Raw genomic sequence first — 22,714 nt, forward strand, 5'->3', positions numbered from 1 at the left:
GTGTTGGCAAGGATGTGGATACTAGAACCATTGTACATTGTTGGTGGAAATGTGAAATGTAAAATGGTGCAGCCACTTTTCAAAAACTATTTGGCAATTCCTCAAAAAGTTAAACATAGAGTTACCCAGCAATTCTACTCCTAGGTATACACCCAAAAGAACATGTCTATACAAAAACTTGTACATAAACATTCATGACAAAATTATTCATCATAGTCAGAAGGTAGAATAAACCCAAATGTCCATCAGTTGATGAATGAATATGATAAATAATGGTAATCACATAATGGAATACTATTTGACAATATAAAGGAACAAAATTCTTAAAAAACACATGTGAAAAACCCTCAGCAAATAACATACTCAATGATGAAAGACTGAAAGCTTTTCTTCTAACATCAAGAACAAGGCAAAAATGCCTGCTTTTACCACTTCTATTCGACATAGTACTGAAAGTTCTAGTGAGAGCAATTAGGTAAGAAAAATAAAAGGTAGCCAAAACAGAAGGAAACCAAGATTATCTGTTTGCAGATATCTCATAGGTAGAAAACCCTAAAGAGTCCACAAAACAAACAAACAAACAAAATAATTCAGCAAAGTAGGATATAAAGGCAACACGCAAAAATCGGCTGCATTTACATACAAATAATAAACAATCTGAAAAAGAATGTCAAAAACAAGTCCATTTACAATAACATCACAAAGAGAAAAATAGTTAGGAATTAACTTAATCAAGCAAGTCAAAGACTTGTACAATTAAAACTACAAAACACTGCTGAAAGAAAATTTAAAAAGATATAAATAAATAGAAACACATCCCAGGTTCATGGATTGAAAGACTTAATATTGTTGAAATGTCAATACTACCATAATCTATCTATAGAGTCAATGCAATCCCTACCAAAACCCCAATGACCTTTTTTGCAGAAATAGAAGTCATCCTAAAATTTATGTGGAATCTCGCAGGACCCCAAATAGCCAAAACAATTTTGGGAAAGAAACAAAAACAACACACACACATACTGGAGGACTCACACTCTCTGATTTCAAAATTGACAATAAAGTAATCAAAACTTTGTGGTATGGCATAAAGATAGACACATAGACTAACGGAACAGAACAGACAGCCAAGAAACAAACCTTCACGTATCTGGTGGTCAAATGATTTTTGCCAAGGGTGCCAAGACCATTCAATGGGGGAAAAGAAACTCTTTTCAACAAATTATGCTGAGAAAACTAGATATCCATATGCAAAAAAACAAAAGTTTGACCCTTACTTAACACCATATATAAAAATTAACTCGGAATGGATCAAAGACCTAAATTAAGACCTAAAACTATAAAATTCTTAGAAGAAAACATTGGACAAAATCTTCATAACACTGGATCTGGCAATGATTTTTTTGGTTTGACACCAAAGGCACAGGTGACAAAAAATAGACAAACTGGACTTCATGACAATTAAAATATTTTGTGCATCAAAAGACATTATCAAAAACTGCTAGTATTCAGAAATTTCTCTCAACTGTCTCAAATCCCTTCAGTCAAGATAACGGCCTTAATTTGGCCATTAAGTATATTAGGATATATAACATTTAGTTATGTGTATATAAATATCTCTATATAAATAGCTGCCAATGTCAGATTCATTATTTTAATTAATCCTCAGAACAAACTTTGAAGGTTGCATAAATATCCCCACTTGATACATAAGAGACTGAAACCCAGAGACGTTAATTAGCTTGCATACAATGTAATACTGATAGCAACAGGGCAGAGACAGAACCTGAAGTCAATTGTCTTTGCTTCTAGAGCTCATGGTTTCTTACCACCATTCCACCCGACAGTAAAAGACATGGCTAAACCAAAGAAATATTTGTCTCATTGGAAAAAAAAAGGGCTAGGCTATTCAATTTTAGGCTGAACACTGAGTCAAAACGCTGGTTTCCTCCAAGAGTAGAATTTTACAGTATCAGTAATCAATTCAGAGCAACTACTGGAGAGGTGGAGAGGTTGTGTATCAATTTAATTATAGTTTACCCAATGGCAACCACAGCTGGACGGAGCAGGACCTATGAATCATATTTTCTTGCTCCCCAATTATCTCCCTCACCAATCTACAAAAAAAAAAAAAATGGAAAAAAGGGGGGTGGGGGGAAGGACACTGTCCACAGTGAAAAGGTAGCCCATGAATTGAAGAAAATATGTGCAAATCATATATCTAATAAGGGATTAATATCCAGAATATATAGAACTTCTAAAGCTCAACAACAAAAAAAACAAACAACCCAATTAAAAAAAAGACAAAGGATTTGAATAAACATTTCTCCAAAGAAGATATATGAATGAGCAATAAGCACATGAAAAGATGCTCAACATCACTAATCAGCTGGGATGTAAACAGAAAACTATACCCATTAGGATGGCTACTGGCAAAAAAACAAGTATAGTGAAGAATGTGGAGAAACTGAAACCCTTGTGCACTATTGGTGGGAATGTAAAATGGTACGGTTGCTGAGGAAAACAGTATGACGATTCTTCAAAAAATTAAATTACCATATGATCCAGCAATTCCACTTCTGGGTATAGAAGCAGACCAAGTGTCCATTAATGATCAATGGATAAGCAAAATGGGAAATAACATTCCACATACAATGGAATATCATTCAGTCTTAAAAAGGAAATTCGAACACATGCTTCAACATGGATGAACCTCAAGGACATTGTGCTAAGTGAAATAAGCCAGTTATAAAATGACAAATACTATATATTCCACTTATATGAGATAATTAGAGTAGTCAAAATCACAAAGACAAAAAGTACAATGGTAGTTGCCAGGGGCTCAAGTGAGGGAGAAGATGGAGAGTTATTGTTTAATGGGTATAGAGTTTCAGTTATAAAAGATGAAGAGTTATGAGGATGAATGTGAAGATGATGGTTGCACAAGAATGTGAATGTATTTAACTGACCTGTACACTTAAAAATGGGTAAAATAGTAAATTTTACATTATGTGTATTTTACCATAATAAAAAAAATTATTTGTTAAAAAAGAGAAATGAGGTATTTATGCAATATTACAGCAGAAAGAAATTTTGAAAGCATTATGTTAAATGAAAGAAAGAAGTCACAAAAGGCAACATATTATATGATTCCATTTATATGAAATATACAGGTAAATCCATGGAGACAGAAAGATTAGTGGTTGCCAGGGGATGGGGCTGAGAAGTGACTGCCAATGGGTATGAGGTTTATTTTAGGGATAATGAAAATGTTCTGGAATTATACAGAAGTGATGGTTGCACAACTCCGCGAATATTGTAAAAGTCAAAGAACTGTATGCTTTAAATGGGTGAATTGTGTCATTTACATTGCAATAAAGCTGTGGAAAAATTATTTAAAAGGAAAAAAAAAGTTTGTGCAATCAACTCTGTAACTTAGAACAAGTTACCAGAATATTCTGAGACAGGAAGAAAATGACCACTCTAGCCATTACCTGCAAATGAGAGCTGCTTTAGGCGGGCATTTGATCGAGCTTCCTGGACTTTATCTGTCAAGGACTTCCAGGCATCTGTTAGGAAATAAAATATTCAAGTAAACATCTCTTAACACCAATGGTGTGCGCACAAGCATTGTGCTTAGAATCCCTACAGTCTGAAAACACATCCTGCCAGAACAGTTTTTTGTTTTATTGTAAATCAGTTCAGTACATAAGAAAGAAGCTGGGAAGGTACACTTACTCAACAGTGTTTCTTTCTGTTAAAAAGGATACAGAAGCAGTAAGGAGATTCATACCTTCTGAAAATGACCCCTGAAACCCCAAAGCATTCACATTGCTTGATAGTAGTCCGAGTCCTAAACCTGAATGCTTGGTATGAATTCTATTCCCTGAACCCTTAATTAATACAACACTAGCATTAACAATTTAACCAGGACTATGGGGCAATCATATAACTAGAAAACTTTTACAATCCCTTCCAGCTCTAACTTAAGATTCTATGATCTCTTACTGTCTGTTCGATTTCTTACCACTACCTCACACTTACTATGTCTTATGTGGAACTCATGCACTCAAACTAGTTATATCTTTGTTTTCCAAACATATCTTTTTTTTTTTTTTTAAGTCACCCAGGCCTGAATCTTCAGAGTCATCTTTGACTCTTCTCTCTCTAATCTCCATATCCAAGCAGTCATTAAGTGTGTCCATATTCCTTACCTTTCTTTTCCTATTGGAGATGGGCTTTTGTTACCTGACATCTCTACTGTACCAATACTCACATTAGTGACCTCCTGTCCTCCAACTCAATCTACCTTTTATAGAGCTAGCACATTAAGCTTCCCTAAATTCTACTTTTACTCCATTCTCCCAAATTTTCGAAGGCCTCATTGTTTGGCACTGAAGGCCCTCCAAAACCTGTGTCCAATCCATCTTCCCAATTTTTTCTTTCACTACTACCTGACAAGGATTTCAACATCCTTTTCCCACCCAACACTACTCTAAACCCACCATATGTATTCCTGTCTTGCTAACTTTGCTTATATTCCTTCTTAAAAGGCCCTCCCTCTTCACTTTGCCTAACCCAAATTCTATTACCTCTTTTAAAGAATCTCCTATTCTACTAATCTTCATGTGTTTTTTTGATAACCCAAAGTGATCCACAGTGATCTTTCTTTCCTTCAAACTTCTCTAGTACTTTATTGAATACCGAATATTCGCTTCAACAGTTAACAAACACCTATATGCTTGGGGAACAAAGATGAATAAAAAAATAAAATTCAAGCCCTTATGGGAGGTTCTCTGTTGAGTGAATTAGACATAAAAGTTCACAGACATTTACAAAACAAATTTTAAGCTATAAGAGAGATACATTTAAGAAGCTAAAAGGAGCAGAAAGGAGGGAGTGGGACAGCTTATCTGCCAGAAAGTCAGAGAAGTCTTTCTGAGCCGAATCTTGAAGGATGAGCTGGAGTTCACCAGGTGCATGAGGACAGAAAGAGCATTCCAGGTAGAGGGAAGAATTGTGTGAAGGCACAGAGGTGAGAGAGAATGGCATTTAAGGTACACAAGGAGTGGTAGAAGACAAGGCCAGAGAGATAAGCAGAGGTCTCATGTGCTCTGCTAGCATGTGTGTAATCTTAAAAATATAATCTGTATCATTAACTTTTCATATAAATTATGAACTATTTCTCAATAACACTAACTTCCAAAGGACAGGTTAAATGTATAACACTTCCAAGTATCTTCTGTAATAGCTAGTACGAAACTGCCCATATAAATAATATAAATATACATGAAGTGTAGATTTAGCTGGAACAGGACTGGTGTACGTGGGTCAACATAATTTAATCCACTTACCTTCAATACTTTCTGCACAAATCTGAAAGCCATCATCACTTGAAATTTCAAAAACAAGTCCTTTCTTGGGCTTTTTCTCAGCAATGCTTTCCTTACGTTTCTGTTCTTGCTGAAGCCAAAGCATCAGTGGAGAGCTGAAATTACTTTCTTCTTCTTCCACTGTTTTAGGCTCTACGAGGAAGAAAACAGGGGACAAAGTGGTTGCAACAGCACACACTTACTGAGCATTGACTTTACATATGTTATCTCCAGGCCTAACAACATTCCACATTTGGTATTATTCCCATTTGCAGACAATAAAACTGAGTCTCAAAGAGGTAGAGCAACTTGCTACCTAGGTCATAGCTAGAAATGACTAAAGCTAGAATTTTTTTTTTTTAAATAAAGTCATGTTGTCTCTGTGGTAGTTTCTGGTATGACAATTTGATAGTTTTTCAAGTAACTGGCCTTAATAGGGTTAAAGTTAAAAAATAATAAAGGTTAATATATATGGAGCACTATGTATAAGGCACTCTTAGAGGAATTCTCTGTATGTTAATTTATATAAACCTCAAAACAGTCCATTTTAAAGGTTAGGAAACTGAGGTAGAGAGAGGTTAAGTAAATAGCCTAAATTCATACAGCTAATAAGTGGTAAAGCTGCGATTTCAACTCATCTGGTTCCAGCCCTTACTGCATTCTCACACAAAGAAATGTATCAACCCTCTTAAAGAATCAATAAGTCAGCAGAATACGATTACATCCCAAATCTTATGCGCCTAAGCATTTTCTCTACCTGGTTCTCTTAAGAGAAGTCATCTCAATAGAAATGGGCAAAGCCTTATGTGCAGGGCTGTCTAATCTTGAAGTGACCTGTTGTTTACTCACCAAATTCATTAAGACAGATTGAAAATACTATAGAGATGTACCTGGTGTCATAACCAAAATCTGGCTACCTTATATCACAAAAATGGTTCTTGGTTTTCTTCAGTGACAGCTGTCTAATCTTGAAGTGACCTGTTGTTTACTCACCAAATTCATTAAGACAGATTGAAAATACTATAGAGATGTACCTGGTGTCATAACCAAAATCTGGCTACCTTATATCACAAAAATGGTTCTTGGTTTTCTTCAGTGACAACTAAGAGATGAAGTTGGATTATCGCTAACTATTTAAATCACACTTGCTGTTAAAGCAAGCAAAGCAGAAGAGTACTTACAAATTTTAAGTTTGTATCCTATAGTTGACAGATAATGACAGAATATGAGGCGGAAAAGCACTGGACCAAGAGATAGATGCTGTGAGTCTCACTCTACAACTTTGGCCAATCACGTAACTTCTTTGGACCTTAGGTTTCTTTATTCCTTTTTTTTTTTTTAATCTAGAACATCGGTAGGCAATGAAGGTGATTTTCATAGTATTTTTGGCTTTGAAATTCTGATTCTCACCTGTTATCCACCCACATACCTGTACTTTCTTGTTCATTTGCTGAATTTTGTGTTGTCTGAATCTCAGGAAGAACAGCCACTTGCCTAAATGAAAAAAATAAGACAAAAAAAAACCTGAGATGCAACATCAGCTAGTTTGTCAATTCGAAGATAAAAACTGTAATCTTCCATAACTATGTCAGTTATACAAAGCAACTACTGGAAATGAACCACAAGGTGCTCTGTGCAGAACCTGTGGAATGAACATGTCACCGCAGTATTATATGGTACATAACATAAAACCATCTTTTATGAGATTTTTTTCTTAAATATTGATGTTAAGTTTCTGCTTTTGGAGGTATAGAGTGTATCTTTAAATGTTTCTCATCCTCTTAGTATTGGGAAAGAAAAGGAAAGAACACTGGTTAGAAGTAGTTCTGGAGTTACAAGCTACTTACGTTCGCTGTTTTAACTAAAAACATAAGCAAAGTGCAAGAGCTAGGAAACCATCACCAATTTTCACTTTCAAGAATTAAATAAATCTTGGAAATAATCCAAATGTAGATCAATAGGGGCTAGTTAAATAAATTATTGTAGAGCCACACAATAGAACCAGAGGCAGCCATTAAAAAAATAAAGTGCATCTATACTGGCACAGAAATGTATACATAATACAACATAGTAAGTAATAAAACCAAGTATAGAACGGTATGTACAGCATGATTCACTTTATGTAAAAAAGGTATTTACATATTCATGCATATACCATGTATATCTGTATATGTACAGATGTCTACATGGATGAAAACAAATTATTAGCAATGGTTGCCTCTAAGGAATAAACTAGGAGGGGGCTGGGCAAGATGAACAGGGAACCATTATCCATCATTTAAATAATTCCCTGCTGCTTTTATTTAAAAACAAGTATATATTATTTCCATTTTTGAAAAAAAACTTTGGCGGCAAAAATCAATACAAATCAGGAAAAACTATTTTTGAAATGAGGCGGACAGAACTGAGAACTTAATCTTTGAGAACTAATTTTTATGCTTACCCTACAGGCTGCCCACACTCCTTCTGTGATGACTGTTCCACATTAGCTGTATCCTGCTGTTCAGCCTCTGCTCCTGGAGTCCTGAAACAGAATCATTTGTATCTTTTCAAGAAAACCACCAGTAAATATGTACCAAATGTGTAGGTCAGTCTAAAGAAATGACTCTCTCAAGATCTAATAAAAGTTATGAGCCAGGAAAACCAACCTGTGGTGATACAGGTTAGATAGTGGTTACCTTGAGGAGGTACTAAAACAAGGCACAAGGAGCCTTATGGAGCACTAGACATGTTTTGTATCTTGATCTGAATGGTGGCTACATGGGTGTATACATATGCCAAAATTTACTTGTGCACATTATATATATGTTACATTCGAATGATAATATTTTAAAAAGGACTCTAGGAGTATCTACTACAGGTGGCTTTGCCCTCCACACAGGAATAATCATCCCTTAGTATCCTAAGTCTCATCAAAAAAGGAACAGGAAGAAACAGCAGCACCATTTGAAATCAGAGCAGAGAAATTAGAGATGTGGTTCTATCCAAGACAAACTGCCTATGGATGGAACTGCATTTTGCTCTATAAATCAACACTGAGAGAAAAATATCAAAGTCAAAACCCAGAAAACCCCCGAGTACTGCAACCTGAACAGAGGAATGTCCCTCCCAGAAGACTTATCACTTCAAGCCTCAGATCTAGATAGAGCACAAATCCCACAGACCCAGCACAGCCAATACATAGATCTCTCACCCTGTGACTGAGGTCAGGGATGTCGTGTTGGCTTCTTGGTCTGGAATGTGTGCTTCAGAACTGGTCCGCAAATGGGAAACTTTGTGCTTCTTGCCATTTCCTTTCTCCAAAGGCAGCTGAATCCGCTTAATTTTTGGTTTGGGTTTAGTGGGACCTGGCACCGAGGGGCTTGCTGACTGCTGTCCAGATGGAGAGCCCCCAGGAGAGGCTGAACTGACTGGCACAGCTGAGGATAAAGCCTTATTCTGCTCTAGCCCCACACTATTAGGCGCATCTACTGTCTGGGAAAAGGTGGATCCCTGGGTCCCCGGAGCAGAATCAAGATCACGCTGAGAAGAGAGCATCCCAGTTTTGCTGGCAAGGAGCTGGTTCACATGCTGAAGCTGATAGTGTTCTTCTGCTTCCCCAGAAGGTGAAGCTGCTGCTATGCCCATAGTCTGAGCAGAGGGTAGGACACAGATACTAGATGCTGCTGTCATTGAAGCAGTAGGAGTCTGTGACGTCCCCAGTTGTGGAAATACTCCTGAACTTGGCGGTAAAGTCACAGGCTGGTCCTGAATCCCTAGGCTCTGCTGGCTAGCTTTGATTAAAAGGTTGCTTATTGAGCCAATATCTGGGGTACCCAACAACCTCGGATTGGTTAATGCAACATGTCCTGGAACTGACGTGTTACTTGTAGTGGCTGTCGTAGTTTGCATGGATACAACATTCAAGACAGAGGAAGTGGATGCCAAGCCAGACACAGGCCCTGATGTGAGGTGGCCAGTATCCTGGCTTATTGTTGATGTGCCTGCTGCTGTGGCAGCAGGTCCTCCCACATTCTGTGGTAACAGGGGTGCCTGTTCAAAATACATGATGCCAGATTTAGACCTTTTTATGATATTGGGGACAGTTCGGTGAGATGAAGTGTTAAGTGACCCCAAATCTAACAGGTTGGGATGATTTGCAAGCTGCGAGGGTGTGAAGTTAATCAATGTCATATTAGAAACCACATCAGAAGGGGCAATGTTTGAAGGGGTACTAGAGGGAGCAAGTTTTTTATTCTTTCGGGTCTGTAGACGAGATATGGGTCTTTTCTTGAGTCCAGAGGATGGAGTGGCTACTGTGGTACTGATGTCTGTCCTCTGGCTGGCTTCTGAAACCAAAAGTTGGGGATCTGGAGGAGGCTGAACTCCAATAAGTAGGCCTGAAGGAGGACTGCTGATGTTAGGTGGAAAGCTACTTTGAGCAGCTGCAGGGAAGGAATGTAAGTGCTGGTGATGAGGCATGGGGAGCAACCCTTTGCTGGCAGGAGGGAACAAGGACTGAGAAGTTGGCAAGCCTGGATTTAGTCCTGTGGTAAGGGTAAGACCACTGCCCATGGGCCCCAATACTGAAGTATTTGTCTCCATCACATTGGGTGTAGAACTAACAGAAGAGGTCAACTGGATTTTTTGGGTCACTCCATTTGGAAGAGTTTGGAGAACATAAAGTGGCTGCATGTTCTGGTTAACAACAATGAGTTTCTCAGTGGCTGGTTTCAGGTGAGGTGGAGTGGTCTGGACAGCTGCATTAGAAATCTGTGATGGGCCAGGACTCTCAGTAGAATTGGGCACATATTTCTGGTTCTGGATAGGAACAGTAGGGGAAACAGGTACCTGAAGGCCAGGGGTGCTACTGTTTCTAGTTAAATCCTGATTGTTGCCATGACCTTGCTCCACTGACCCACAAGGAGGGCTAGAGATGTGGTCTGCATCCATGTGTCCTTGGATAAAATGATCAGGAGTCATGTGGCCTTCAGGCGTTGGATCTACTCCAGGACTAAGCAGTGCTGAGTCACCTTCAGAGGATGCCACAGATTTTTCCGTGATGGTTACTCTCTTCTCTGCTGAATCTGAGATTACGGCGAGTCTACTGGGGTTCTGGCTAGGGACAGTGGGACTCCGGGTGGTCAGGACAGAGAGATCAGATGGTAGTTCCAGAGGCAACTCAAACTGCTCTTCTGCTGAGATAGAGGAAGAGACACTACTGTCCACAGGTTCCGTTGTCGGCAGCTGCTGAGAAAACACTTCAAAAAGACCCATGTCTTTTTCACGATTACTATCAAGACCCAAGCCTTCACCAAGATTCAGGAGTTCTGATGAAGAAGATTCTGGGCTCTCACCCAAAGGCTGCATGGATGGAGTATTCTTTAGCACAAAGTCCATAATGTCGGAGGGCAAGATATTCCCACAGTCATCACTATTGTTATTATCTGAGTCAGATTTTAGGAGCTCAGTATTATAGCTGTCCAGTAAATTTTTGTCTGAGGGGGTGCTGGCGTGGACTCTGCGACTTGACTCCAATGAACTGAGCTGAGCTTCTAAGGAATCCTGTCCCTGTGTTTTAACTCTGCTTACAGAGTGGCAATTATCCATCTTTGGCTCAGTTTTGTGGCCAACAGAACTCTTAATGACATGTTCTTTTTCACCAGCATCTTCAGGTCGATCAATCTTTAAATTCTCTGTTCCATTTTCTTTACCATTTCTTTTTGGAATCTGGCCGCTTTTCCTTGTTGTAGCTGTGACACTATTATCACTCTCTGTCCCATCATCAACACCATCCAACTGTGAAATTTTTGGAAGATCACACTGTTCCTCCTCCCGAAACAAATTATGGGATGCCAGACGTTCCTCTGCCCCTGAAGAAATCACTGTTCTAGTGAAATTGTAGTAATATAAATCATCTTCATCTGAAGTGCTTAAGTCATCAGCCCCATCCACCTGTCCTTCAGCTGATCGTTTGCCTCGTTTCTTCCCAGTTGAGGTGCTGTAGAATGGAATGTCTTCTTCACCATAGGATCTCACCCCATAGAGTGGGGTGAGCCCAAAGAACATGTTAGAACGTGCCCGGGCACTGCGACGAGGGTACCTCCTCTTGAAAGAGCCATCCTCCTGAGGTTTGGGGCCATCTGGAAGCATTAGGTTTCTGTCCTGTACTGGAAGATTCTGATAGTTGTTACTCTGAGAATCCTGGGATGAGGTATTATTGGGGCTTGGTTGGGTCAGTGGACCATCTCCTGGACTTTCAGAGGCTGAAATGGATTCTGCTTGGGATGCTGACTCTATTTGCAAAGGAGAAACAGGACTACTCTCCTTCAGGGTATTCTTGGACTGACTTTCACTTTCCATTTTTAGAGGTGTCAGTGTTACTTTGACTGTGCGTTTCCTGGGTGTCTGTAATTCCTTAGTAGAGCCCTCTACTTGCATGGATAGAGCTTTGGGGACTCCTTGAATAGAAAGAACTTTGTCCCCAATCTTATCAGAAGAAACATTATTACATGGTCGTTGCCCCATAAATTCAGGAGTCAAAACTTCATTAACGAACTCTGGCTTTAGGTTTCCTTCCTCACCAGTTGTCACCTGACCAGGTTCCAAAAAAGACTTACTGGAATGCTTTTCTTTGAAAGTTTCTTTACAACATTTTTTCCCTTTCTGTCTCCTGTCTCTGGAACTAGATCCCACATGTTCATTGATAATAGATGATCTGTTGCTCACCCCAGGTAGCTTCAAGGTTTTGACTTCAGTATCTTCATTGGGAATGGGGTTCACTGGTTGGTTAGAATCTGTATGTTGGTCTCGATCAATCCTTTGCCCTCTCAAATGGAGTGGTGGGAAACAAAGAGCCTCTTTAGAAGAAAATGGTACTGAAGAGAGTTCAGCAAAAGTGCTGATTTTACTAACATTTAATTCACCAGATGCTGTATTATGAACCTGTGGGGCCAGTTTAGAAATGCCAGGGTAAGCCACATTATGTGCAGGTCCTTCTGAACTCTTGGAACTCGGCATTTTGGTCTTCTCTCCTTTTAGAGAGGAGCTCTTGGATGCCAAGTCTGAAGCACTAGAATATTTCACTTCCGAAGATGAAGATCCATCCAAGTGACTGGTCTTAGTGACCATTGTAACTACTGTCCTTTGCAAATTTGAAGAGGCGGGAGTGTTTTGCCCTAAATTAGTATTTGATTTCAGGGGCCCTAAGACATGATCGACTGCTTTGGCACTTGACTCAAGATCTGTAGTGGTCCCTATGGTGGAGACTAAGGAAACACTATTCCTGGAGTAAGTACTCCCAGTTCTCATTGGAGACATAATCCGGAGTTTAGACCGTTGGGGTGACAAGGAAGAAGTACTGTGACGTCTGGAGCCAATGCTTCGAAGTCCAGAGGAGAGTAAAGGATCACCCACAGTGACTATTTCATGGGTGGTTGGAGTAGGACTTCCTAAACAAGAGAGAAGAAGTAATACATTGAATTATAGATTGAACAAATGTGTGGTAGTCATTGGTTTCAATGACCTGGCTATATATATTTATAGATAACTGAAAATCAACATTTTTAATCAGCAAAAGCCACTAAGATAAAGTTGCCTAAAAGAACAAAAGCATCTTTGAGCTGACTTTGTTGGGGTCAATGAAGTCTTTTACCTGCAGAGGGCAATGGCCGACAGCCAGGAGATCTCTGTGTTGGAGAATAACTGGGTGTTCGAATCCTAGGGACCTTTGAGATAACATGATAAAAACAGGAACCAGATGTTTGCATATGAGGAGGTCGGTCTGGTGATGGAGGACTTACAATTTCAGCTGTGTTTTGACTTTCTTTAGATGAAATTTCTGTGGTACGATACAAAAACCCTCATTAAGAAAAGTCCAATTAAAATATCGAACAAATGAACCAACAGAAAGCCAGTCACGAGATAAATATCAAAATGGGAACAAATGAGATCTCCCAAAGAAATGACTTTTTCCCATGCTTCAATCCCAATACTCCCCAAAATCTAATTCAAGTCCCATCTTGATTAAAGACTAACCTGCGAAAGATGTTGGACTATGAGCGATGGTCCTATTTTCATCGTGTTCAACAGTGCTGTTGATATCTGGCTCTACAACTGGAGGTCGGCATTCTACTATCTTGCATGTATACACACAGCGTTTGCGAGCATCTGTGGTGCTCCAGTATACCCTGGAACACCTAGCAAACAGATTTGTAAAAATTACCAGAAATTAGAGAACAGAAGTAGAGACTAATGTGTCAAAACCTCTTCTTATCCTAGGTTTCGCGGTCTCCCTCATTTAAATAATTTAGCTTTACTTCATCAATTCTTATTATAAATTTCCCTGGTTAAGGTGTTCCAAGCTTTTTGAAGTCATCAGGGTTTTTTAAGCCTCTCAGAAAATATTATCAGATCTTTTTTTATTGTATCATATCCTAAAATGCAGAGAAAGAAAAATACTAACTACTACAAGAAATAGTTATTGGCCTTCAGGAAGAGACAACTGCCCCACAACATGTACAAAGCAAGGAACGCGCAAACCTGAGGTGTTTCCTTTGGAAGAAAAGCCCCATGAGACAAGGGAAATGTAAGTGCTTCAAATTTTCTGGATGCTGATGGAACCTACTTTATAAAAAGAGCTTCCAGCTAAATGTGGAGTATACACTGTGTCATCAGAATTAGAATGCAGGAATAAGTTGGACTACGTACATATAATGAAATAAGGCTCTACAGGGGGAGAGATAAAAAAAGAATCTTAAATTTATATTGTCAGGTTGCTAAAAGTTTAAGCAATTTACTTCATATAGGAAAGATAAAAAAAATTCTTACTAGGGAATCTGATTACTATTGAGGGGAAATGTCTTTTTATAAAGATCTATAAAAATGTAAAATTGAGGAAAGAGGCATGAGGTATATGATCTATGACAACGATCTGGATTGAATCTAGATGAATGGAATTTGGTGGAATCTTAAGAGACTAACTGTATTCCTATTTAGGTTTTATTTTGAATTGGTTCTGAAAACTTTTTTAATTTAAGTATAGTTGGTATACAATATCATATTAATTATATTAGCTTCAGTTGTACAATATAGTGATTCAACATTTTTATACCTTTCAATGTGATCACCTCACTAATTCTGGTAATCGTCTGTCACTGGGTAAACTTATCACAATATTATTTAACACTTTTCTTCCATCACTGGATTTAGACAAAATAAAATTATACTTTAGTCCTAATCCAACAGAAGTAGTAAAGAAGTAGTTAATTTTTAATAGCAATTAAAAGTAGGTAACAAGTATGGCTCATTGCTTCAGAGTGCCCAAATCGTGGAAGCTGTTGTCCTCTTACTGCACTACTTACTGATATCCAATAGGAAAGAGCTTATCTTCACAATCAGAGAGATCATTCAGAATTCCTAAGCAGTCAATTGTCATGGAGCCTGACCAAGGAAAGAAGAATTATTAGAGAGGAGATAATGAGATATTTACGTATGTGTATATACATATATAGATACACATATATAAAATCATTTTATAACTGAAGTCTAGAAAGTACCCCAGCACTATATCCAGACTTCCCCTACAACCAAGGCCCATGTCATACCAATCATCATGTGGATATTTTCTGGTTCCAAGCCATTAAGAAACTTCCTTCTCAAGCTTATTCCTTCAAAGTCCACAAACACTCTTCTAAATACTTCAAATCCATTCTCAGGAACCACCTGAAATGGAAACCCAGGGTAGCTGTTCATAGGGTGCCCCTTTATAAATTATGCTCATAATACTGACTCTCTCAGAGGGAAAGTATAGAGCATATCTTAAAATCACCCTTCTGTTTCACTAGCAGGACTTCTGTATTTCTCCTAAAAGGAGGAGATTCTAGGACCACCTAGTAGGAAGATAAAACAAAGTTTATCATCTTGCTTGCTATATTCAGCCTATGTTCCTTGAGTTTCTAGAGAATTCAAAAAGCAACTAACACTCTCTCACCTCGCCTTTGATCAAATCCCGATGTCGTTGGCAATATACTTTTTTATCATCCAGAAAAACACAGTTCTTGGCTCGGGAACACATGAAGTGATAGTTGCTGGTGCAGGATGTGAGACAGCAACCCACAGTGGCTCCTGGCTTTTGGCAGAACTCACATCTCTAACAATCCAAAAAGAACAGAGTCCTATTCAGACTTTCAGATTTTTTAGCCATTTTCCATCTCCTCTACAGAATAACCCCATTCTGGGTTTCCTACATTTCATTTTGTTTATTGATAATCTGCTGATTACAGAGAAACGATATGAGCCATAAAGCCTCCTTTACCATTCTTCTCTTTCCCACTGTCCATGGGGCCCTATGACTACTAAATTTAAATACTATAATTTGATTTAGAATCTGGACTAAAACATACTTTTTCTTCTAAAATACAAGATTGATTTAGAGAAGATGAAACTTTGAAGATTATATTAAAACACCATCCTGCTAGAAAGCTATCATATCTGAAAGAACTCAGTTCTAGAAATATTATACTAGTCAGAAGCCTAACAGTTCTCTAGTTAATAGAGTTAACAGGCAAACATCATTACGATTCAAAGATTTCCTTAGCTCATGTCACCACTTTATTCTGTCACAGTCACAATCTAAGCTCCTCTACAGGGAAGACTTCTTTTTTTCTTTTGCACCCATCCTCCAAGGGTAAGAATAATAATCTGCCTATAGTGTACACCAATACTTGTTACTAACTAACCACTCTGAAGGCACTATAAAAACATCAGTGAGGAAGCAGGTAGCCACAGAAAGACATCTGGAAACTGAGAGGGAATCTCTTCTGCACATTTACCCACCACAAGTTCTTACCAGCTGCTTGCCCCTGATCACAGCCATATGCACATTCTTTAGTGATCCATCATCATCTTCAAACACTTCTGCTGACCACAAAGCACAATTGACATGTGTCCACTCATTTTGGCCAATATACAGCAAACGGCCAGCATCCTATGAAATAAAGACATTTTTTTATTTTAAAAAATATAATGTCAAAGGTTTTCCTTGGTATTTGCTTTACCTCAGTCAAGACAACTTCAATAAGTCAATTAAAATTCTTTAACTTAGGAATACATGCAAAAATTATGATCCTTTTCAAATGTTTCTATTTCCACTTTCCTCCTTTCTGATTACCTTTTCCATGAACTGGAATTATTTTATAAACATAGAGAATTAAAAAATAAGCAATGTTGTAAATTTATAAAAGTGCACTGACTTCTTTAAAACTGTATTTCAGAGTCAGTTCTCTCAGCTTGTACTAAAAAAACTTTTTTTATTATAAGCTTACTATGTACCAGGCACTAAGGCTTTACATACATTATTTCCTTTAATCCTCATAACCATTCTGAGGTTTTTTTATCCTCATTTTAAAAATGAGGGTCAGAGAAGCTCCTTACCAAGGTCAATAACTAAGTAATAAAGCACAGCAATGGATGCAGGCAGCCTGCCAGAACAAAAGATCTTAACCATTCTGCTATATGACACTAAACACAAGCTATTTAATAAACAACTTCTATTTTATTGACTTTCATAAAACCTTTTAGAGGAACTTCCCATAGAAATTACTAGACATCAGCAGGTTAATTTAAGGCAGATTATCTTTTAAAGCAACTAAATCAGTTACTGAAAAAACCTCCAAGTTCCACAATCTAAGTGACATTCATTAAACAAATGGCACTCAGTCATCAGATTTAGACACAAAGTTCATTACAGACATCTAATAAGTAGGACCCTGTATGCCAAAGTACTTACATTAGCACTGTCATCACCATATGCCAAACATAATGCACACTGTCTATTATCTTCTATGCCTGGGGGTGGATTCAGTTCTGGACTATCTTCTCGACTTCTATCAGTACCTTGGAGACCCAAAAGACATCCAGTTAAAACTGGCAATACTATGTCTGATTACAAGGAAAAAAGAAAACAATTTAGCTTAAATCGTCTATAAACATTTCATAAAAGTGTCCAAAGTTATGCTATCTCAACATCTATTATATTTGAGTATTTATACCAATTCCTTATTAACGTTCCAAGTGAAGCAAAAATATGATTTTATTATATTTAAAAATGACCTGAGAATTTCTAATATGGAAGTATGTTAAATTTAGATTCACAGTCAATCATTTGCAACTAGAGAGAAATGAATAATGACTCTTCATTTGGTGCCTTACTCAAAATTGGTGGTGTAGGAGGATGTAGAGGAGTTGGTGAGTCTGGTTCTCCAGGCCCTTTAGGTTTGGGAGCTGGAATGATTTTCTTCATTAAAGGAGGCTGCTCAGTGTGGCTGTTTTCCTCTCGCTCCTGCCACTGAGCATAATTATGGTCAAGAGAAGGTGGAAGCACTGCGTTTGGTAACATCCCACTGCTGAAAATAATTGATTCAACAAATGTTTATTGAACTCCTACAATACACCCAGAACTGTACATAATAATCAAATTATTGATATCATCAGGTCTCAGCCCCGGATACAAGCCATTCACAGAATGTAAGAGCGAGTCACAAAATTTGGAAACTGTCTAAATATTCTATTATTTTTAAAAATACATTCTCAATGTATGACTCTTGGTTAAACACCCAGAAATAAATGATAACCTTATCAAAGAATCAAAATTTACTGGAAGAAAAATTCAAGGCTAAACATGGAAAATCAAGAGAGGTATAGAGAGCACCATTTGAACGTAAATAAAATAGAGCACAATTATAACAAGCCCAATTATGAGGTTATAAATAGAACATGTGTACATACACCACAAATTAAACCAGGTTCTTTAAAACATAACAAATGCAGGGAAAAAAAGGGCAATAGACTATAATAAACATTAAGTGTTGTCTCTAAGCCAGTACTTAAAAGGCATTTTAACAGTAAAACCTAGTCTATAAAAACCTCAATCTAGAAATATAAGAACTCTGAGATTTCTAGCTGATGAGAATAAAAGTAATACAGAATTCACTTACTTGCTTGATACTTTATTTGGCTCCCAAAACCTGGACTTTTTGACACTGAACCATGGAAAAACACGCTCCATTTGCTAACGGAAAAACAAGCAAACAAAATGTAAGCATGTGGACATTCATCTGGAAACCACAACGACTTCACACCAGCTTCTCTGTCAATGTGAGGATGATGTCAGGCCACCAAGGGAAAGACCCATCCACTCTGGCGACCTCATCAACTTCCTCTCAAAGAATCAGGGGAATGAATTAAACCAAAAGATGTTTTATACACATAACAAAGCAAAATGTAGAAGACAAAAATCCATTCTGCTCATGGGGTAATTACCCATAGATAAGCATTAAAAACATGAACTATTCATATCATTCACCCGAATAAAGAAGGACTTGACCATGCTGTTGGCTTTTTTAATCTCTGGCTGCCCTCCATCAGAATTAATGGCTGCTTGAATGATCTTCACGATATCATCACTGAACTCCAACTGTATACAAAAAGACAAGCATTAATTATTCATAAAACAGTGTGCTCTCAAAACCACTTCTTCCTTCTCTCCTAAGTCATCTGGCACAGAAAGCCAACAGAAAATCGACACCTTATCTTAACAGTGTAATTTCTCTTCAGAAGAGAAGTCTGAGATTCAGCTCCCCATTAACTTGTAGCAGTCAAGAGATGCAGGGCTAATAATGCAAGAATGCAAATAAAATAGCCATATCATGGTAAGTTACCCCAAAAGGGCCACAATCTTTCATTTAGACTAAAATGAATAAACAAGTGATAGCAAATACGGACCTTGAGTTAACAGATGATCATTTCTTTATACTTTTAAAACCATAAAATTAAAAGGCATCTATCTACAAATTAATATCCTATTCAGATATTATCTCAAAAGGGGCAAATTAACCTCACATTTTTACCATTTATCATTTTTCCATAGTTTTTAATATAAGTTAATTTAATATAAAATAATTTTCAGAGAACTCAGATGAAAGCCAAATAAAAAGAACCAATTTCAGATACTGCCTTCCCTATCATAACCTATCTTTTGAAACACAGAGCTTAACTCAAGTATTTTTAGGTATCTGAAGCTACATGACATTTCTAAATATAACACTACTCATCTTTTAATGCTTACACCCAGTTTCATCCTCCAAAAGACCCAAGGACGCTAAACTGGCACTTAAAATTTTGGTAGTATGCTGTTGAAACATACCACAGATATGTAGTTTCCTTGGTCCATTTTCCTCTTAACTCCCTCCAGATCTAAAGGCTGCTGTTCTTCTTGCTTGCTGACTTCAGTAAGCACTGGTGGGTCAGGTCCTTCTGGGGAGCTGCGGGAAGGTATACTCTCCTCTGTCTCAGGATTTAAGTCTGGAGGCTTGGCCGCCTGTTGCCGGGAAAAAAATGTGTTTGTTTTATCTAACACTGAAAATAAGGCATCTATGCAAATTCCGTTAAAATTAATAAAGATGGTACTGCATGATTCATTGTACAACACATAAAGAACATGAAAAGGAAAGTTAAAAGGAGCCAGTTATCTAACAGCCCGGGCTAAGCTAACTTAAGAGCTTCATTTGATAACTTCCAAACCTAGCATGAAGAAATTGAAACTATCCAGTTCCTTTTGAGTAAGACATAAGTGGCAGCTAATTTTCCTATGCTAAAACAAAAACAAAACAAAAAAAAACAAAAAAAACCAGAGCTCTATTAAAAGACAGAGCAGAAGTCTAGTTCTGAGATAAAGCTATCTATGTGGTTCTTCTAAAATAATACCTTGTGTTTCCAATGACTACATACAAACGTATAGCTCACAATTTGTAAGGATAAAAAGTAGTAGTTTTAAAATTATGCCCTGAAGAACCATAGGAATTTCCCACAGCCAAAGGGTCTCTAGCGTCACTATCATCTTAGACTAGGCCTCCATTCTCTCTATCACCTAGATTACTATAACTGTCTCCTCACCACTGTTCCTACCTCTAGGCCTAGTGCTCTCCAATACTTACTCCTCTCTCCAATCAGAATCACTTTTTTTCTAAAAAGCCATTCTAATCAGGTTACTCTTTTGGATGAAGTCCTTCATTGGCTCCCTTCAGAGTTAAAGTCCAAATATCCTATAACAGCAAGGCCTTTGAAGACATGATGCCTTCCTATTTCTTACCCCAAAGAAGATCCTACCTTTGGCTCTAAAAACGCTCTTAATGGTTTAAGGCCAAAATAAGCAACTCTACAAAACTACATGAAGAATGAAGCAAAAAATTTAAAGCAAAAAAAAGAAAACAAAGGAAAGGAAAGGAAAGGAAAGGGAAAGGGAAAGGAAAAGGAAAAGGAAAAGGAAAAGGAAAAGGAAAAGGAAAAGGAAATGGAAAAGGAAAAGGAAAGGAAAACTAAACAAAAAACATTCCACTACTAGGTAAAAACTACCTAAAAACAAACTCTCAGAAAACAAAATGAGACAGGCCTACCTGTCGGTAGCGTAGCAAATGGCTGGTGGTACGAGAGTTCAACAAGGCTGTTAGAACTTGCTTCAGAGATATCTGTAGCTCTTTTTCAAGGGCCAGTCGCCACTCTGCAGGGTGCCGCTCAGTACAGTTCACACACGTGTAGGCCACACTTTCTGGCAGATTAGATAGAATCTCATACATCTCATCTAGGAAAACAAAACCTACAATGAAGAGGTGCTTTGAAGAGTGGGAGGAAGGGAAAAGAGAAAACTATTCCACTAAACTTAATATAAAGCTATATGTTAGGAACAGTATTAAGACCCTAATATCCTCTAGAAATTCACACATATTGATCTCCAAAGGGACAATGTTAATACTAATCCAGGATTTGGTTACTGAGGAATTAGTAGGTTATGGTACCAGCAAAGGACAGCAAGTAAATATATCAGAGGGATATGTTCAAGATAAATGAGCATGAACTTGACATAATGCTGTTTATTCTAAAGACCAAAAAAAAAAAAAACATTTTTTTAAGACTTCAAATAAAAAAACTACCATAATTTTACATTTATTGTACTTTGAAAGCTGTTAATGCAGCTGTATTAAGAAAGAAGGAAACTGTAATAAAAAGACTCCAACCTTCTGTACCTGAAAGATTCTCACATTTGGAATGAACCCAGCGATCACATTTCCCACACTGCATCATCTTACTCTCATAGTCATCATCGTCATAACACTTATCACAGAGAGGACAGAAGTTTCCTAAGAACAAAACAAAGTTTTCAGCAGTGCTCTGGTTCACACACCAATGACTTAAAGCTCTTGACTTACTTATGCCAACCTGATCTAAAATGAAAGCCACTATTTCTATTTCTGGAACTACTTACATATGCCATCATAGATCTACTTGGAATGTTTATACATCTACAAAGTATCAAGATTATTCTAATCTCTTACAATGTGCCACTAGTTCTCTTCTTTAGACCTATTTTTAAAGGTGATGAGGTAGATTTTAGACAATAGAAGAATGGAAGAGAGACCTTTATCTCTTAAACATACCAAAGAAATGTTTAAATTTTTAAAAAGAGGTAAGGATATGGGAGTAAAATACAGTTAATTTACACTTTCCCTTATTCCTAGTGCTTTTACTGTAGGGCTTAAAGCAGCATTTCCTAAAATTCTGCACAATGTACAACCTTCATCAATTTGCTTTATCCATGTATCCTCTCTTATTTTTTACTTAATAGACTTAACATCAATTTATTTTAAATAACTTCAATATTTTAAATTATCCTGAGTAAAAGAATGAGTATAATATGTTATAATTTTTTTCTAGCATAACTATTAAAATAAAATGTTTGACTCAGTACCACCTGAAATCATTTCTGAAACAATCAAACATCTATGTACCTTATACCTCAGGAAATACCAGCTCAGAGCATTTCTTTGTGGTTAGTTATTATAAAATGTTCCCCCTTAATTATTCCCATATAAAATAATAGAACATTTCTAGTTGCTATAATTCTCTGTGTAAAGGAAAGAGCAAGCCCGAAAATTTCACAAATGTGCCTAAATGGTATATACTGGACTTGGAAGTGTTCCCCTCCAAAACAGCAAGTACAACATTTAGAAGCTGACAAAACTGCTTTTTTTGAGGTACCTTTAGCAAAGAGTTTGGCACAATCATGGCACAGTGAGAAATCATGAGACCACTGTGCATCCCACCCTTTGCCTGGAGTTGTGGATCCACAGCTCTTACAGCGAACACACTTCGTACAGATCTGGAAGAGAAAAGAAATTGAATAGAATTTCTTATATTTAGTATCTCTTCTTATTTAAAAAAGTCACAAATGTCTATAACTGACTTTTCTACTGAGGCAAAAAAAATTGTTATAAGCAAAGATATTCTTATTATAAGCTGTGCAAGTCCAC

At 37.5% G+C, this 22,714-nt stretch overlaps 1 protein-coding gene across 7 annotated transcripts in view; it reads right to left on the reverse strand.

Annotated features, from left to right (window-relative positions):
• KMT2A (lysine methyltransferase 2A) overlaps window positions 1–22,714 on the reverse strand; it is a 75,147-nt gene that overhangs the window by 14,197 nt on the left and 38,236 nt on the right. For 5 of the 7 annotated variants that reach the window (XM_016129312.2, XM_016129309.2, XM_016129310.2 and 2 more), the window contains 19 exons: window positions 22,443–22,563; window positions 21,422–21,544; window positions 20,804–20,988; window positions 19,555–19,728; window positions 18,715–18,825; window positions 18,347–18,420; window positions 17,562–17,755; window positions 17,140–17,246; window positions 16,201–16,338; window positions 15,343–15,501; window positions 14,957–15,074; window positions 14,714–14,792; window positions 13,389–13,549; window positions 13,006–13,191; window positions 8,566–12,802; window positions 7,816–7,896; window positions 6,802–6,866; window positions 5,355–5,525; window positions 3,495–3,569 (listed from right to left, as the gene is read on the reverse strand). In XM_016129312.2, coding sequence (XP_015984798.2) covers window positions 3,495–3,569; window positions 5,355–5,525; window positions 6,802–6,866; window positions 7,816–7,896; window positions 8,566–12,802; window positions 13,006–13,191; window positions 13,389–13,549; window positions 14,714–14,792; window positions 14,957–15,074; window positions 15,343–15,501; window positions 16,201–16,338; window positions 17,140–17,246; window positions 17,562–17,755; window positions 18,347–18,420; window positions 18,715–18,825; window positions 19,555–19,728; window positions 20,804–20,988; window positions 21,422–21,544; window positions 22,443–22,563 — 6,559 coding nt within the window. The remainder of the gene's footprint in view (window positions 1–3,494; window positions 3,570–5,354; window positions 5,526–6,801; window positions 6,867–7,815; window positions 7,897–8,565; window positions 12,803–13,005; window positions 13,192–13,388; window positions 13,550–14,713; window positions 14,793–14,956; window positions 15,075–15,342; window positions 15,502–16,200; window positions 16,339–17,139; window positions 17,247–17,561; window positions 17,756–18,346; window positions 18,421–18,714; window positions 18,826–19,554; window positions 19,729–20,803; window positions 20,989–21,421; window positions 21,545–22,442; window positions 22,564–22,714) is intronic. The other 2 variants (XM_016129311.2, XM_036221831.1) reach the window with 1 other exon arrangement.

Source organism: Rousettus aegyptiacus, unplaced genomic scaffold (genome assembly GCF_014176215.1).
Source record: "Rousettus aegyptiacus isolate mRouAeg1 unplaced genomic scaffold, mRouAeg1.p scaffold_m13_p_5, whole genome shotgun sequence".
Classification (NCBI taxonomy): Eukaryota; Metazoa; Chordata; class Mammalia; order Chiroptera; family Pteropodidae; genus Rousettus; species Rousettus aegyptiacus.